This window comes from Pollachius pollachius (assembly GCF_949987615.1).
Source record: "Pollachius pollachius genome assembly, chromosome: 12".
Lineage (NCBI taxonomy): Eukaryota > Metazoa > Chordata > Actinopteri > Gadiformes > Gadidae > Pollachius > Pollachius pollachius.
Genome location: NC_136945.1, coordinates 11794204 through 11812980, shown reverse-complemented (window position 1 = coordinate 11812980; position 18777 = coordinate 11794204). Strand labels below are relative to the sequence as shown.

The 18777-nt window shown below is 45.4% G+C and overlaps 1 protein-coding gene across 1 annotated transcript in view; it reads left to right on the top strand.

Moving 5' to 3' along the window:
* The first annotated feature begins 4633 nt into the window (after positions 1-4633).
* Positions 4634-18777, top strand: part of slc25a26 (solute carrier family 25 member 26) — a 42471-nt gene continuing 28327 nt past the window's right edge. The window contains exons 1-5 of the mRNA XM_079748122.1: positions 4634-4772; positions 6366-6522; positions 7654-7766; positions 15912-16016; positions 16150-16197. Coding sequence (XP_079604248.1) covers positions 4740-4772; positions 6366-6522; positions 7654-7766; positions 15912-16016; positions 16150-16197 — 456 coding nt within the window. The 5' untranslated portion in view covers positions 4634-4739. The remainder of the gene's footprint in view (positions 4773-6365; positions 6523-7653; positions 7767-15911; positions 16017-16149; positions 16198-18777) is intronic.

Sequence of the window (18777 nt, the reverse complement as noted above, 5' to 3'; positions counted from 1 at the left end):
TCTCCCATGATTCATTTTCACAGCGCTTTGCAAAAATGTTGTTGTTTGGATGCACTCACCGTCCCCACCTCGGCACTTAGGCTATGACAAATGCGAGTGTCATCTTTGACTAGGAGGCAAAGCACAGAAAAAGGCCGGCCGCTTAATGCATGCTGGACGGAGAATTCCAGCACACTGCCTGTGATGAATAGATACCGCATCTCCTTTCGAGGGAAACCATTTTGTGCAAGTCGCTCTTTGTGAAGTCACTTTGAATTTGCGTGTCCTTTGCATCGGTCAGCACAACTCTGCAAAGTTTTTCCCTGTTTTCCTTGTCCTCTCCTATCATCGGTGATCTCTCCCCAGATTATTGTCTTCCAATCCTGATTTAAATCAGTTCAAACTACTTAAAAGGGAGAATCCATTTTGCTATTACAACCATTATCCATCACAACAGTTTGCAGAAAATAAATTGCCTCATTGGCTGCATAGGATATAACAAAATATAATGTTGTTCATATCAACATTACAGAGGGACTGGGGAGGGAAAGGACAAGGGACAGAGGTTGAGGTGGTGGTTGGGGGGTTGGGGGCCTTGTTGTGGCCTAAATGGGCAAGCGTTAAGGGCCTGCTGGACACCTATAACACAGCTGTGACTACAAACCTCCCAGTCGCAATCCATCTCGTTCCCATCCCCATCACAGACCAGTTGGACCTCCGTGGACACCTCCCCTCCCCGCCTCCCCTGCCCGCCAAGCCCCCCCCAGCTCCCCACAACCACTCTGTGGCCGCATGTCCGTCAGATGGCCCCACGCTCTCCGCCGGACAACAACAACAACAACAACAACAACAACATCAGGCTGCAGGAGCACAAAAGCCATCAGCAGGGGTTTGTGGGGAAATTCATCATGGCGATCGATAATGGCCAGCGCTGCCATGGGCACCGGCGTGGAGGTGGAGGAGAAGACATTTTAGCGGGGAGGTGTGTCGGGGTGGGGAGGGGGTGATCTATCTATATTTAGGTAGAGGGAGCACGGCTCGGCAACGGGATCAATATGTTACCGGCAGCTAATATTTCAGCGGTGGCCCAGCGGGGACAGGAGGGCCTCAAGGTGTGGCGGTAACAGGGGGGGAAGGAAAAGATGGGATGATGACATGGCCTTGGAGTGGCTCTAGAGGGGAGGAAGGGGGTGCAACTAGGATTTGGAGCAGGTGGGTGTGCTGGAGGGTGGGGTGGGGTCAGGTGTGACACAGGAGTCGCCGGTGTGGCCACAGCATGACAGCTTGTCGATTCAGTGAATTCATAATGAATTCTCTTTTATTCCTTCTCTCCTCTCCAACCTCTCCTCCCTTGCCCATCGCTTGCCTGACCTCGATTCCCCCCCCCCCCAGAAACTGTCCTCTTTCCCCTCCCTTCCCGTCTCTTGCTTTCAACTACCTCATCCCCCACCCCCCATTTCGCTGTATTGCTGAACCACTTTCCCCCCCCCCCCCAGCAACCCCAAGGTGTTTCTTCCCTGTCAGCAGGTGTATGTGCTTTCACCTCCTGAACAAACGTCAGTAAATGAAATAGCACCCCCCACCACCCCCACTCCCCAATCGCCTGCACCCGCTGTCACCCGCGCCGCGGCGATGTTAGGCTCGCTAACATCCCTAATGCACCCTCACACACACCCAGCACCCACACAACCTGCATCTCATGAATAATACTACTGTGTCAGAGGCTGAGGTGTCATCAGCTGACAAATAGTGACCACTGCAGATGGTGCTTTCAAACATTGTCCGTGTGGGACAAAAACAACAAACAACAACAAACAGAAACAACATTTCGACAACTATGCTTGTTAGAAAAAGGGTTAGAGATAAGAGTGTAAAACAGTAAGGGTAGCAGGACCTCTTATTAAGCCATGATGGACACTTTTTATACGGATTTCAAGCAATGTGGCTCTTCTGTAGTTATACACACACTAATATATGCACACATGACCCACAAATGACCCCCCCCCCCCACACACACACACACACACAGAAACACACACACACAAAAAAACACATGCACACTGTAGATAAAGTGTCTGAAAACTTTGGTTGAACCCTGAACGCCTCCGCACCTGCACTAATAAGCCTGCCCTGTGTGCTGAGGTTCACACTGGCTGTCATTCGACACGTTACACCTTCCCTAAGCAGAGGCAAGGCTTTTCTTTATTACAACCCACCGTACTGCTGCTTGCCTACCACCACCAGCAACCACCACCCTTCCACCTCCACCACCTCTTTGCCTCTCCCCTTCGTCTTGGGGCATAATCCTCCCTACTTTGCCCTTCGCTTTTCAAAGACAGCCCGCGGGGTAGAGTGACCTTTGCTGACAGAGAACAAGTTCTCTCTCTCTCGCTTGCTCTCTCGCTCTCTTTCATCTGTGCAGGATGGCACTCGGAGCGGGGGTCAAGATCAATGGGGCTCCGTGTGAATCTACATAGACTCAAGGGGTGAATCTCTGTGACCCCACAAAGAGCTAAATGAACAACACTCCCAGTCACAACCTGACAGCTTTTTAAATTGGACTTTAACGCGGAGGAGTTTCTGCCGCACCATGGAATTAACTTTGAAACGGGGTTATTCTGTGAAGCATATATGGTCGATATGAGGGCAGCAGACTAGTTGAAAGACTCTGTGAGCGCATTGTTCTTTGCCCTTAATCTAGGAGGTGCGTGATACCTAGTGAGGCGTAGGGTTCACTGGGAGCACAGGGGTCATGAACACAGGTGCAGAGCTGGGATGAGAATGTAGAGATATGCAGGGGAAGCCAGCACGGAGATCTAAAAATGGTGGATAGAGATGAGCTTTGAAATAATAAGTAACTGTTGTTTCTTTTTGAAATGGATAACTCATTGATTACCTCTGACCGGCTATACTTCAGGACTGGAGTCAGGGCAGCTTTATCACATCCCAGCTCCTACAAACCAATTTCATTGGTTTCATCAGATTCCATCATTTACATAATCCAGTATAACACAGACAGTTTGAATTAAGTCAAGCCTTGCCGAAGGTGACCATAGTCACACACAAACACGTTTCCTGTTTGCATCGCGACACAAGGAGAAAGCAACCGTGGGGCTCTCTGCTCTTGGTTAAGAAACAGCCTCAGTACCAACAGAAAAGAGAGAGAGAGAGAGACTGAGAGCAAGAGATAGATTATTAACTGAACGACCAGCTCTCCTCCCATTTCTATTAGAGATCAAGGACAGCGGTGCGAGCCAGAACACACAGCTGCGGCCCACGACCACGGCTGTCCCTCAGAGACACACCTCCAGAAGATGGATGACGGGGCGGCGGGGCTTCAAACCGGCTATAGTCTGGCCCAGACCTCATCATTGTGGTCTGGGCAGAGTGAAGAGGTTGTTGGCCCCCAACCCTTCCCTAATAGGAACCGCTGCAGAGGGCTGACAGTAGTCCATAAATAACCTGGCGAGTCTCTGGTGCTCACCTGCCCATGTCACCTCCCCACCTTCCCATCTCCAGTCCAGACGTCACCTCCTTTCCACATCACGTCCACACTCCATAGGCTGGACCAGGGAGGGCAAGGGAAAGTGATCCTGATGATGCAAAGTGTGTGTGTGTGTGTGTGTGTGTGTGTGTGTGTGTGTGTGTGTGTGTGTGTGTGTGTGTGTGGGGTGTGTGTGTGTGTGTGTGTGTATTCTACTGTTATCAGTCACAAAGTAGATTACTTTTTATTATTACTAGTTAAGAAGACATTTTTTTCGTCAATCCAAAATATTGTAAAATGTTGTTTCAATGTTATGTAGTATATTATTTAAAACTAATATGCCTAAATAGTGTATAAAGGATACTACCATGTCTACCTACATATTCTGTGATAACTGTGATCATTATTGCATGCGCCCATATCTGATTTCATATCGTATACCACCAGGCAAGGTTGTGGAGTTCAGTAATAACAGCCTTAGGGAAAAAGCTTGTCTATGTCTATGTTGGAGGTTATACTTAACCAATGCTGTACTCCTAAATAATTTTAAAAAGTGGGTTAGTGTTAAACATAATTTAAGGCAACATTTGTCATCATAAACGATGAGGGGCATTTAAAATATCTGTTGTGTGCATTTGATATTCAATGTGGAATAAAGGGTTAATAACACATTATTACGATTATAACGATACTATTGTAAACATATCAAAAATATGATATATTTTCTTACCAACGAGGTTAAATGCAAATGTATGAAAACATATTTATGTGTGCAAATAGTTAGGGTTAGGGTTCGTTGTGTGGCGTTCTCTTCTCACGACCGAGCGACTGGAACGGGATGCTTCAAATTAGCGTTATTGGCGAGGGAGAGGGCGGGACTTCTGATAAAGGGTTATCTGTTTCACGTTTTGGATATTAAATAAATCCATATTAATCCTCCTCGTCCTTGATGTTGTATTATTATCATGGTCGGTCTTATTCTTCTCGACCCAGGAACTATTAACTGGCATACACAGCTGGTAAGTATAATAACGGAAATTGCGTTTGCGGCAAACCGGATAACACTATCCCGGAGAATATCCGCTCTCAGCCCAAGAAAAGCTCATCCAGGTCATGTGGTCACTCTACGTCACAGGACGCGGAAGTAATACTCCAAAAATGGCAGCGTCCTTGACAGGCATGTTATCACTGCACTGAAGTTATAAACATGCTGTTAAGGTACATTTCAATATCGAAGACATTTTGTATCAGCTGACAAGACGGAACATAACATACCATGGAAAAACAAGCGTTTATTGCGTCCTTAACGGTAATGTCACGATGTATACAAATTCTGACAATCAGTCACTAACTTAACTGCTTAAACATGATCTATTGTATCTTTAATTCATTTTCAACGTTAAAAATTGACCAAGCCTGTGTATTTGTTTGTAATATACCTGTGAATATATAACGGTTTGTAACTATGTTAACTATGTTGGGCTGCAAACCATGTTATGATGTTTTAACCTATAATAGTAAATTCCATTAAATATAAACAGCAATTCCATTAGTGTGCTCTCATATTGCAGTTGTTATTATTCAAGGCTAATTATCCTTAAATACTAAATGTTTGTAAGAAAGGGAGAAGAGAATGGTCCCTTACGACAGTCTAATACATATTGTAGGTCTTGTTATGAATCTGCAGAGAAGGTAAACTACTTTGTGACAAATCAAATGGATCAGCATATGATTCAGTACAACATAATATTATTACAGTCAGATTACTGAGACTTGCATTAACATTCTGCGCCACTTGACACTGAATAACACAGCCCTGCCGGCAAAGAACGTTTTTTGTTCATGCTTTAGTGCCTAATATAATCAAAGTCCAAACAGATGAATCCTCTCTGTTTAACCAAGCTTAGTATGAGAACACAGGGCTCCATTGTTGAATGCTTGGATGAGCAGATTTAAATGAGGGTCTAGTTGTGCAAATAACCCAAAAATGCTTTATCTTGTGTTTAGCCATATTCGATTTTGCCACACAGTAGACCCTATTCACAGAGGCTCAGTTCTAGTGTAAACACGTGTCTCTACCAACACTTACCATGGGTCTGCTCTTTTTATCTAAACTAGTGATGACCGTTTCCCCTGGTACATAGAAGTAGCAGATGCATAATTAGTGTTATGAGCAATCTTTTTTCTCCTTCTCTATGAAAAGGGTCTATTGAGTTAAACTGCAGGTAATGGACATAAATGGGGTCTCTGTTTAAACTAATTTAGCATATTTATTTATTTTGAGATTTGATGAATACTTAATCATCTTGGAACCTATTAAACGTGTTAAGTGTGTGGATTGCAACAGACACAATTTAATTGAAGCCCAAACAGGGTCTCCGCATGAACTCTGAACTTGAAGTACACATCAGGGATGTTAATTATTAACTGATTACATGCTGTTAAGAATTTAACAGATTCAACATGTATTAACTGACAATGTAGGGTTTATGTACCTTTTCTTACAAATACATTGGGTTTAGTCTGTCTTGTTAGTCTAGCAATGGCGGTAGTTGCGCCCCATTTGAGATTGTTTAGTTTGGGATACCATTTGTTGAATAAGAACAAGAACAGCTGTTTCCAGTGAAAGCGTTATTGTTTTATAATTCTGTTTATTTGTTTAAATTGTGTGTGCTTCATGAATTAATGTTTCAAATAACTCATTGCGTGGGAATTGTTTAAATAAAACGTAAGTTGAGACATGCGTTTTGTATATTCTTAATTATTGATGATTAATCAAGCAATGGTCGTTAACGTGTTCGGAAAGGGAAACACATTAACATTTGCAACCCAAATGTTAATAAAACCAACCACCCATTATTTCCCTCACAGTAACAGAGCTTATCCCTCCTCTGTGTCCCAGGCGGGGGGCTGTGCAGGGATGTGTGTGGATCTGGCCCTCTTCCCCCTGGACACCATGAAGACCAGGCTGCAGAGCCAGCAGGGCTTCTACAAGGCGGGGGGCTTCAGAGGGATCTATGCTGGGGTCCCATCTGCTGCCATTGGCTCCTTCCCCAACGGTACTACACTAGTTATGTCAACAGGGATTTTCAACTTTTAAAAACATTTGGATGAACTGGGCAAGTAGCTGAGAGTTCAGATGCTGTTTTCAGAGTATTCAGGCCTGATAGAGTTCAGGCGTGGTGCCTGAATTCAGGCTTGAGCTCGGCCATGTATGTTGTCAAGAAAAGTGAAAATAGGTGAGCGGTGCCTTTTAAAATGTCTAGTCAACACGTCAACCTACCTGACCTTTTGATTGACATGTCTGCCACCAACTAGGCGTAGTCTATATAATGAAGTCTATACCTTTGGATGTTTGCACTGAGGATGGTCTGAATGGGACTGAAAACGTTTTGCACGCACTTTGGGTAGCACTTTACACTTTTATGCAATAAAAGCTAATTGTTGCATCGGCTACATGGTGTGCCAGTTCTGCTCCTTTTATTGTTGTCAAGAAAGGCAATTCTCTATGGTGTCTTCGAATGTATTTGATCATTTCAGGCACAGATAATTTCAATTCCTATCAGCCCTGGGTATTACTTGATGGCATTGCATATAACGGCACCTTTATAGTCCGAGGAGGAGATTCTGGGTTGGGTTACAAAGTTGAAAATCACCTTCAAAGTGATATATTAGTAGAAAAAATCGTAGGATTAAAACATAGTCTTGGATTTATGTCAATTGAGTAAAAAATTATGTTTTGATAGATGCATAACATTAACAGAAATATATAAATATATGTGGATATGGTACCACAATCCATTATTATATTGACTCATTGTTCAGTTTCTGCTGTTCATTTTTCCAATAAATTAAATTTAGTAGTAGCCAATATTCTTTCACCCTAATTAGACAGTGGTTCATTTTTTGAATTATATATTCTGCTAAACTTTTCTCTTAAATGACCATAATTAATACTTTTCTTCTCTGTGGCTTGCCTCTCTGTAATTGCCCTCATATGAACACAGACACACACACACACACACACACACACACACACACACACACACACACACACACACACACACACACACACACACACACACACACAGAGCTCTGCTCCAGCCTGTCAGTGGTGGTGAGGGGTATTAATGGCTGCATACTGGGCTGACTAATGGGCCTAAACGGACTGGGTTTCTGCTTGGTTTCAGCCGCTGCTTTCTTCGTCACCTACGACTGCACCAAGTCCCTGCTCGGCAGAGGCCAGGACGCGGCACGCATGGCACCTGTCAATCACATGTTGGCTGCCTCCCTGGGAGAAGTGGTAGGGGACCACCTTCTGGTGTCTACTTGCTTTGTTTACTCCAAGTCCTGCGTTGCAGAAGTCACTTCGCCAGGGTGACTGTGTGCATCATTGTGTGTCTTAATGATCTGTATCTGAATGCATTGGAAGGCGCTTTAGGACCAAGATGTCTGAATCGTAGCAGTAGCAAAGATTTTCAAAGGGAAGGAACATTCTCCATCTCAGAGATATACATGTCGGGGGCGGAGCTTGCAGATGAAACTGTGACTAGGGCTTGAGATAGACAAGCGGACTATAGCAAAGATCTAAAGCATTATTGTCAGTGGGAAATATTCAAATTGCAGAGATGTTTTGCTAATATTGTCTATCAAAAGTATTTGTGTTAATAGAGCCCAGGTCTTGGTATTTCCAAAGTGTATATAGCATTCTAGCGTAATTGTTTGCAAATTCCCCGAATTTAGGGGTGGGATCCACGAAGCGTCTGAGAATGTTCTGACATCTATTAACTAGTGTCAAAAGCAAGGCAAAGCTTTCCAGAATAGTTTAACTGGGAAGTACAATTACAGGCTGCAACTGAACTCTCCTATCACCACCAGTCCAAAGCCATAATGGTCACATCGTAGATGACCACAGGCATACCTTAAACCAACACTTTCAGCTACTGCCCTAAAGGGTAAAGGTACAGATTCCCCTGCCCAAAAAAACAACATTTATACAAACAAACAAACAAAGATGTTTGTCCCTGTTGCTATTAAGTATCTTAATAGGTAAGGACCATCTTTTGAAGCCAGCCTGCTACCCCACGGGCATAGATCATTTATATATATATTTATTGAACCCTTAGTCAGTCCTAACCATAGAGTTCCAGTTGCAACTTTATCTAATTTATATTTTATTGTGTTTTTATGTTATTATGTTTGAATATGCCCTGAATGGATGTGATGTGTTGTGGTTTTAATGTCCACTATTTGGGGGGGCAGACTTTGCACATGCAAACAAATACGAGTTCATACCTTTTTAATGCAAAAAGTAGACAATAAAGCAAATGCCCAGTGAGCTGGCTGCGATTGCAGGGAGAATGCTCCCCGTACTAGTCCGGAACAGCTGACACATTTTGCTATACTGTTTATAGTTTCATGCAGTATTTTCCCCTTACATCCCAATCTTTGGGACAATCTCAACCCTTGCTCTTTGTTTAACTGGTCAGGGCAGTGTGTGTGGGCAGGTGGGTGGCCACATGCGAGCAGGTGGGTTGGGCATCCTGGATCCTGGGTCATCAAAGGCGTTGGGTTGTGTTCACGGCTTGATTTCTGCATTCCATCCCTCCTTAGCTTGGTAAATAAAAGTTTGTCGCTGTCTGTTGAGTTCACATTCAAATTTATTTCAAATTGTATTTGTGGCTGTCTAGATCTGCCAAAATTGAGTTGGAAATAAATGAAAACATCTAAACAATTTGGAAGGCTGTAGTTGGACCCTGGGGCTACAGCCTTGTATACAACACACTGAGGGCATAAATAATTTACAAACTTGTCTCGTTCATCTGTATACCAGATGTTCCTTTATGAAATGCTGTTTGTCAGTTTATATAGCCTATTATATCTAGTTAGCACAGCACACCTAACACTCCCCCCAGTATTTAGTCGTGCTACAATAGTATACTAACTAATTCACCATCAAATTGCATTTTATCTGTTTATCGACAACGGTTGGGTGATAGAAATAGATGGATTGCAGTCCGTCCAAACACAGCTTACGGATACAGGATTTTGAAACGATTATTTTCTTTAGTGTCCAATTCATAAAGTATGTTGATGAACTTTGGTTCATCGACATACTTGCGTTTGTGTGTGCAATATTATATATCAAAAAGGAGTTTGCTGCTCTCTCCAGCTTTCGGCCCAGGACTCCACCAATATTTTTTCAGGGAAGTGAGGCTTGAAAACCTATGCTATAGCAATTTATTCAGCACGGCTCTCTCGTTGGCTCACAGCGAGCCCAGGAATCGCAGCCCTCCAGGGTCCACGGGCATTAACATTGGCATAAAAATGGAGGGTGTGATGGATGCATGGATGTGAGAATGCCCCCCACATCTCCAAACCACCCCAGCAGGCTACAAAATACCAGGTTTTTAGTATTCATGGGTTTTTGGATGGCTGTAATTTCCCAAGTGGGCATGTTTATGAAAGAGGATGTTTGTGTCTGGGTGGATCTTCTCAGACTTGGAGTGCGCTGGATCTTGTGTGTCTCGCGGTGGTGGGAACAACAGCGCACCGTGTCGCACATCAGCTCTAACTACAAATTGAATTAGGCTTGTGTTTCCTCTCCAGTGGCTTCATAATTAGTCATTTAGTTTTTTGTCATGACACTCCTGCAGCTGTAGCAGAAAAAAAAGACCCTTTCCAACCCGGGCCCCTTGTCGTGCTCCACAGCCGATGAGTTCAGGTGACGTCATGGGTTGAGAGGAAGGTTGAGGCTATCGTTCACCTTTCTTTACCCCGTCTCAGGGATTTAAGTCCATCAAAGGAAGAAATCTTATGAGTCCAGCCTAGGCAAGGGAGGTGTGGTTTTCCCGCTGCGTTCCGGCTAGGCCGTTACGTCTTATGCTTCTGGGTCTAAAGCCAGTAATCTTCAGGCTTAGCCATAAAAGGCCCTTCCTAAAGGCAGCCTCCGAGTTCCACACAAAGCATGGAGTCTCCGTAATGTGCTGCAATCAGGCTCACATATTGTTCTTCTCTTCTCGCTGTACACGACCCTGCCAGATTTCAGTGGTAGCCTATTCAAAAAGTTCTCAAGACATAACAGGCTTGATTTCTCAATTTAGATGCCTGATTCCCTTCATCGGCACAAAGGAACACATTGGGGGTTTTCGTATTTTGATTTCAGCTTTCTTGTTTCTGACATGTTTCGTCTATGACGTTTCGTCTAAGATCGCTAGTTTCCTTCCCCTGTTATTATTTATTCTCTCTCACTGCCTCTTGACTGGGAGCACATGAATTTAACTATTAATGGGAGTTGGCACAGACAATGTGTCATCTAGATGTCATCAAGCCGCCTTTCCTCTCCCCAGGAAAGTTTCTCTAATCATTTTTGCCAACTCTTTCCATTTTGCGACTTTCACCACACACCTCGAGGCCTAAGCCTTGACTCGTACCTACCGCCCCATCAGGTGTTGGTTCTTGTGAATACAAATGTAATATTAAGATAAAATCAGTATAGTTTTCATCAGTTTGATTCTGATAAGGCTGATGCTGATTGAAATGGATGATTTTCACTTGTAAAATGGTCCCAGATTAAATATTTTGTGCCTTACAAAGATTGTGTCCGTAAAAAGATTGTGGAATATATTAAAAGACTATTGGGATGGATGATATTCATAGGGGGCTTAGCATGGGAATACTTCATCTTCAATGTGTTATTGCTTGTCCATTACTCATAGTGCTTTTCTCATAATGGTGATAAGGCAATATAGGTGATGTTATTCAATACTTGCATAAATCCTCTCAGTGGAACTCATTGTGTGAGCAATGCTGAGTAGCAATATGTAAGTTGTGTTTTGCAGTTGTGAGTGGTGATAATTGATCCAACAATATCTGGACGAGAATTTAGAGTTTTGAATAATATGTCTTTCTGGATACAGTTTTTTTTTTTTATATTGTACATTTACATTTACATTCACATTCAGGGAATTTAGCAGACGCTTTATCCAAAGCGACTGACAATAAGTACATTTGTTTGAAGAAGGTGAAACAATATATCACTGTCTATACAGTATGGATGGTCATGGAACCAAGTGCCAAGCACTAACCATTGTTGTCAACCCATTCCCCGTATACAACAAAGATAGCTAGGATTAATTAGATGACATTGTACCATTGGTTAAGCGAAGGAAAGGAACACAAAGGCCATACGAGGCCACAATCAGCAGCACCAAGGAACCAGACAGAAGCAGACGGGACACAAGCGGAATTCCCTCAACAATCTTAAGTCCCAGTTTTCTATGTGCGGCGGGCGGGGGCACGCTCCCTTAAAGAATGTGTACGATGATGGCTTCTGTCAGGCTCTAGCAGGCGGTTATCTTGCCATTAGATCACATTCATCTTCATTCCCAGCCGCCCGACGTCTGCCCTGATAACCCATTTGTCAAGGCCTAGTGGCGGACGCCCCTATCGCCGCCCGCTGCCCCACCCTCCAGGCCCACTTGTCTGTGTGAGGATGCACTGAAAGATACGGCGGGACATGGGAAGATGCAGTGTACAGATTAAGCCGGGCGGTGGGCAGTATGTGTTGGGGTCGGCTAGGAAATCATTGAAGCTACTAGTGAGCGCTTGGCCGGTAGAACGGATCCATGCCTGGGCTCCCAGTAGCACTGGACTCTCTTAAGTACCTACTTTTGGATGGGGAGGTGTTCCATGTCCTTTCTCATCCTCGGCCGCCTTTCCTCTGCTCTATCTCTGTATAGATGAATGTTTTTTCGGCGTCGTCTGCACCATGTTTTTCCCCAGAAGTTTTGGGCACCTGGATTTTGTACTCGATCAAAGACTATTGAGTGGGGAGATATTTGTTTTTCCCATTAGCATTCAGTAAGAACCCATGGGGAGGACGCCCCCGGGGTTAATTCCAACTCTCACGCTGGTTTCATGTGTGTGACGTCTGTTTGGCATATAAGCAGGGCCCCCCAGATGTTCAAAGAATATTCGACTGCTATTAACCGGTGGGGATGCTAGGTTTTGTGGTAGGTATTCATAGCTAGCAGTTGGGGGTGGGGCATATCAAAGTATTTTTTCTGGGGTTGAATCTTTGCTCACTTCTGATTGGGTCTCTCTTGTCGTCTTGCGGCCAGCCTCAGGTGAAACATGTTCCTGACGTGTATACAATTAATAAAAGTATAACATTTCCATGTCAGGATCGAGAAATGTATTTCAGCGGTCGATTCTGCTTCAAACATTTCGCAGTGATTTATTCTTGGCAGCATCAGTGGGTCGGGGGAAACCATGCCAGGTGCACCGTTCATGCGAGGACCTCCACTGCTACACGTTTTATCTGATGTGTCTATTTGTTCAACTTGACCTTAAGCGACTATTTCAGAATAATAGTGTTGCACAGTCTGTTAAGTAATATTGTCCAACTAATTTGGACATTTTCCTCTCGGGCCGGGCCGCGCCCAGAGCCAGCTCGCTGTCACTGCGTGCGATGCCAGCGCCTCTCGATGCCAACGTGGATTAAACGAGCTGGTGCTTCAAACCTAATGCTTCACGCGTTAACCTTTTATGGTTTCCAATGGCGATCGTTCCTGCCTGTGTGTTGTTTTCACCTGCCCCCTCTCTGCTGGTTTCCACGTTAATACTCCCGCAGATTAACCACCTGCTGGTTCTCTGTGGCCCTGAGCCGGTCAGTAGGAATGACTGGAGGGATGAATGAGGAAGTAATGGCTCTGGTTTGGGATTGATTCACCGGCCATGCAGATAATGGGCCTCGGGTCTGTGTTCATTTCCAGGGTGGTTTCGGGGGGCCTTGATCGAGGACCGGCTATTCACCTTTTTTTTTTTGCAGATGAGTTGTGGTGTATAAAAAAAACTAAAGTAAAGTTTAGATCACAGTGTGTCAGACAGGTTTCACAACAAGCCAAGGAAAACACAGTCGATCGCAGCCAGCCAGACAGCCTTCTAATTAATGTTGTTCGGTGACTCCAAACAACTTGTAAATAAAGATGAATGGCGGCAGGGAATTCGGAAGACGCCAACAAGTTGCTAATGGGCTGACAAGCACGGCCGCAGGGGTAGCAGGTTGAGAATAAGGAGTGAGATGGGAGAAGTCTGCACAGAGGCCAATGCCATATTTTGCAGTCGTCCCCCTACCTTTTTTTAAGGACTTTTGTTCTCCCTTTACATGTTGTTGATGAAGAGACAAGATGTAACGCTCCTTGTAGATCCACTGGCAAGATGTTTGCACAGATGAAGAGACAGGGAGAGAGAAATCACAGCTAATCTTCCCCTAGTCCGGCGGCTCTATCAGCAGCTGGAGCACCCCTGATACCCTGCCAACGGCTCTGTCCCACCGTCCCTGCAAACGGCTCTCTAACAGCCCTGGGGACCAGGCGTGTAATCTCCCATCTATACTCAACAAGCGCTACAATTGCCGCCCCTTAGGCACAGAGATTACTCTCAAATAAACCATGTCCCTAATTCATTTGCTGTAATCTTGGGCTCATTTTGCGCTCTCCCCTCAGCAGTGTCGGGAGATAAAAGGTCCTTCCCGACCCAGTGCAGCTGCACCGGCCTCCGCCACCTCACCCATCCCCCAGTCCAATTAGATCCGTAATTACTTGTCACTGCCACTCTCGCGGTTTATTAAGCCTTATTCTGGTCCTTTGGAGAATTACATTTGGGAAAACATGATCATAAATGGTAACCCCGGCCAAAAAGAGAGCAAATTAGATCGCTGAAATGGATCCTGCCAGCTCGGTTAGCGTGAGCAGGGCCTGTAGGTTGAATGTCTGCCACTTGGTGGGGCTGTTGCACCACAGTAGATCTAAAGGACGGTCAATAACACCTTTAACACATGGCCAGCATTGAGATTTCCGTAAAGATAGTTTGCAAATATATTTTGCACATTTTGTTTAAAATTAAATTAATTTAAATTATGTGCAAGTTACATTGTTCAGTTTGTTCACCCTTTGCCCATATTAAAAAAGTAGGATTTACCGGTAAACTTTTTCTCAGAGGCACGTCACAGCATCATTAAGACACGCTTTTAATGACAACAGAAAGTTGTGCACAGATGGCAACAACCTCACTACATCTGAAGGGCATGGAATCCTTTGAGCTCATCCGGTCGTTTCCTGTACTTGCATTCATGGCGTTCTTCATACTGTTTTGGCATGCTCAAGCTTCCCCTCTTGCACTTGACTGACAGAGGAGACGGCAGGGAATGATGAATGGCTGAAAGGGGAACGCCATCTGACATTCTTCCCATGGACAAGAAGTCCCCACCTCCTCGCATCCCTCCGTCACCCTGCGGAGGAGAGGTCGACTCAGGCAAAGGCCAACTCCGTCTTTATTACCACGCGTCTGTCTGAGCCATCTTCTCCGCACGCACGACGGCGCATGCACGCAGCCAGCACGCACACGATACTGTGGGGAGGGGGTGCACCTGCAGACTGTCATCTGTGTGCCAATCTGTGAACCACCGTAGGGGTGGAGGGGGGATCGCAGCAGGCCAGGGCTGGAGAGGAGTGTGCCGATCCTGGGAGAGACCACTTGTCGCTAGGCGGTGTTTCCACTCTGTGGTGGGATCTATGGGTAAACAAGGCGCCAGGTGGGCAGCTGTGCCCGTCCACCTGCCTTCCTGCCCGCCTGAAGGGGTGATACGAGTGGCTCAGAGCATGAATATTCATGTCTATCTTGACGAGCTGCATGCGCGCCATGCTTTTATTTACACATGAAGCTCAAGAGGAAGTTCCACGCGGCTGTGAAAGCGGGATGGCTCGGGTTTTTGTCCTTCTACGTCTCACTGCTGTGTGTATTTGTGTGTGTAAGAGTGTGTGTGAGTGTGCACGTATGCACCGATGTCTGACGTTTTCATTAACTGTTCACCTGTTCCTCAGGTGCTTTGGCCCGAGTTCGGCCGTCAAACCGGGCTTGCTCCTTAATTGGCCGCGGTAACACATTAAATCAAACAGCCATTTGCTCATTAGCTCGCTGTAATTACCTTCCACGGGCCACAGTATGTCATGTTGTGGTGTTGGTTGCCTTTTGCTCGGTGGAAGGAAAACACAGGTTAGATTCGTGTAGAGCAGCAATAACACGAATATGATCTCAGTTGTTTATATTATCGGAGGGTTTTCTTCTCAAAGTGTTACTGTATTTCAGAGTTCTAGGATGGCGGGGAATGTGTTATTATCCCTGTGGCTGTATCCCCATGGTTCGCCACACACTGTGGCGCCATAGGCTACTACGAGTGTCTGAGAAGCTTTATTACCTCTCTCTGACGCAATCAACAGCATAACCGCTTCCCACATAGAGATCTGCCCCTCCACACACTGTAGCATTGGCCCTCTCGGCATCGGAGGGTCGGGGTAAAACGTTCACAAACTAGTTGGCGGACAGTGAGGAGAAATACAGTTTTGGGCACCACTTTGAACATGGGTGCTACTCTCCCCTCCTGTAGGTGGCTTGTCTGATCCGGGTGCCCACCGAGGTGGTGAAGCAGCGGACCCAGGCCTCCCCCTCCTCCACCACGTACCAGATGCTGCTGGCCACGCTCCGGGAAGAGGTAGAGTCCCATTGGGCTTCTCTCTCTCTTGCATTATAGTGCGTTCAGTAATGCTCAGTGGAGTTTACAGACCCACTTAGGCACATCATTCCTTTTTTTTTATGTGTGTTTTTTTTTTTTTTCCTATTCACAGGGTGTCAGAGGCTTGTATCGAGGGTACAGAAGCACGGTTCTCCGAGAGGTAGGATCCCTTCACACAGTCACACGTTGCATTCATTCATTCATTCACTCAATCACATACTTCCTTTTCTCCTTTGCTAATCTCTAGTGGACAATCTATCCGCTTGTATCCGTTCACCCTAATCCATATCCAATGTCTGTGTGGCCGGCTACAACCATCAACACACCTGCCAACCTGGCGACACAAACCAATGCAGGAGCTCAAGTTGGTGCCTCTGAAACGGTGGTAACCAGAGCACATTCAATATCACACACGAATAAAATAAGTGCTGGCCCCCTGCGACACCAACCAGTGGGTTTTTCCAACAGGCCGAAGAAATATTGAGGCTCTCCACTGTTCTGATTAGAAGCAATTTAATTTCTCCTGGGTTGTGTTGGGGTTGCACATATTGATGTATGGGTCTCTCTTTCTTCCCTCCACTTTCATCTCTTTCAATTATAAACGAACACCAGCTCCCCTCCTATTGCAAGTACAGCTGATTAATTAATGCAATTAGAGGTGTTATAAATGCAAAACAAAGCGTGGATAAATGAGCATTGAGCTGGTCTCCCTTGATGGGCGCTCAGTTCTTGGTAATGAAGCTGCCGCTCCAGGCCTGTGATTCATGGCGTTCCGTTTAATCGCACCTGCACTGCATGGTAATGCTGATGGATCCTGATTCTGGTCCGAAGGGCGAGCAAGGCACAGGCACCCCCAACCCTTAGCTCTCCGTCCTTAACCCCAACTCGCCGTCCTTACCGCCCCACCCTGACGCCGTCAATACAATAGTTACAATAGTTCCATAATACAATTGCAAAGAACAGTGTGTGTGTGTATGTGTGTGTGTGGCGTGTGCGTGTGTGTGGCGTGTGTGTGTGTGTGTGTGTGTTTGTGAAGGTGACAATGTTCTTTTCTTGGAAGGGAAGTGACGGTGTTTGTAACACGTTTGTGTGTGTGTGTGTGTGTGTGTGTGTGTGTGTGTGTGTGTGTGTGTGTGTGCGTTTGGGGGTGGGGGGGATGGGGTAATCTAGTTTCCTACCGCCGTGCTCGGCTGTACTTATTTTCTGCCTCACTAAATCGATGTTATTCACGCAAATTCCATCTGGACAGCCGGTGGGTGGTGGAAAAAAAGGGGGGGACAACAAGACACTGTGATTTCTCTGAGGGTTTGTGAATAAATGAATACATTTGGAGGCTGGGCCACCGTTTGCGTGCATACTAACTGCGTGAGATGAAATGCAAACGGCAAAGGCGGGGAATTTTAGGGGGCTGCGGCAGTGGCCCGCCGATCCTCTGCGGTGATTGGCTTTGACGTGTGTCAGGGCGGTAATTCATTTTCTTGCGGCTGCCCGGCATCGCCCGCCCATCTCCCCGTCTTTGGCTGGGCGACCCTGTCAAGATACGTTTGTTTATGTGCTGCGTGGTTCCCCCCCTCCCTCACCCCCCTCGACATACACACTCAGCGATCCCCCTAATTGTGATCCTTCGTCACGCTGTATATTCATTAGGTGGCCGTCAGAAGCCATCTCCGATAGGCGTGACATCACCCCAGCGGAGCATGGGAGAGGGTACTAAAGGGGGCGGGAGGAAATGCAGAGGCAGCGCATGTCAATGAAACCTGTACCGGATCTCGAACCTCATTGTCCTGCTGCTGTCAGGAGCCAAACCCCATCACATAGCTGCTGAACAGACATTATCACGGCCCCGTGGATGCTTTCACTGCTGAGCAACGGATATCAAAAGCCTTGTTTAGCCCTTTCGTCTTGGGCTGGGCAATTATTCTATATTATCGTTTCGTGTCTACGAATGGTATTGTATTGTTGAAATGAAGATGGCAACAGATTCCCTAACGTTACCGAATACCGTAACCGTTACTTCAAATTTCCATTTACTACAATGTGTTTTCTTTTCAATACTGCGATAAATTCCCTCATTTTCGTGATCTTTATTTGTTATATTGCCCAGCCCTACTTTAATCCTCAATGTTCTCCACAAGTTGCCTACGAAAGACCTACACAAGTAAGCCCCCTACAGGGGGAGCTGCCTTGGCTTGAGAGCACATTAAATTAATTACTTTATTTGGTTAAACTGGTGTGGGATGGACTCATCTGACTCCAAATTAAAAAAAGAAGACTTAGTATTGCTATTCTGCTAGCTCCGTTAAATAATCTTAAGCTTTAAATAATATAATGATGACTGGTACAATACTGATGCATATCAAGGAAATATTATCTTTCACTGGCTCTTCCTATAGTTTTCCTTCTCCTTGTTGTTATGTCGTGCCCCAAAGTGACCTCTGTTGCCCCCCAGTGTGACGGGATCTCACTTCTTCATCCTCTCAATATGAACAGTTCCATGACCGACCATTAGATGGCATCCGAGGCTTAGCTCTAGACATTAGACCCTGCTATATTTAAATGATCTAGCGCTCTCTCTCTCCCTCTCGCTCTCTCTCCCTCTTGCTCCCTTGCTCTCTCTCCGCTCACATCATACCAGGCTCTTTTTTTTTCATTTTTCATATTTATGAGCAGCAATCACCTCGGTGGAAATGAAAGCTTTTAGTTATTTATTTTTTGATGGAGTGTCTTATATTTTTGTGCG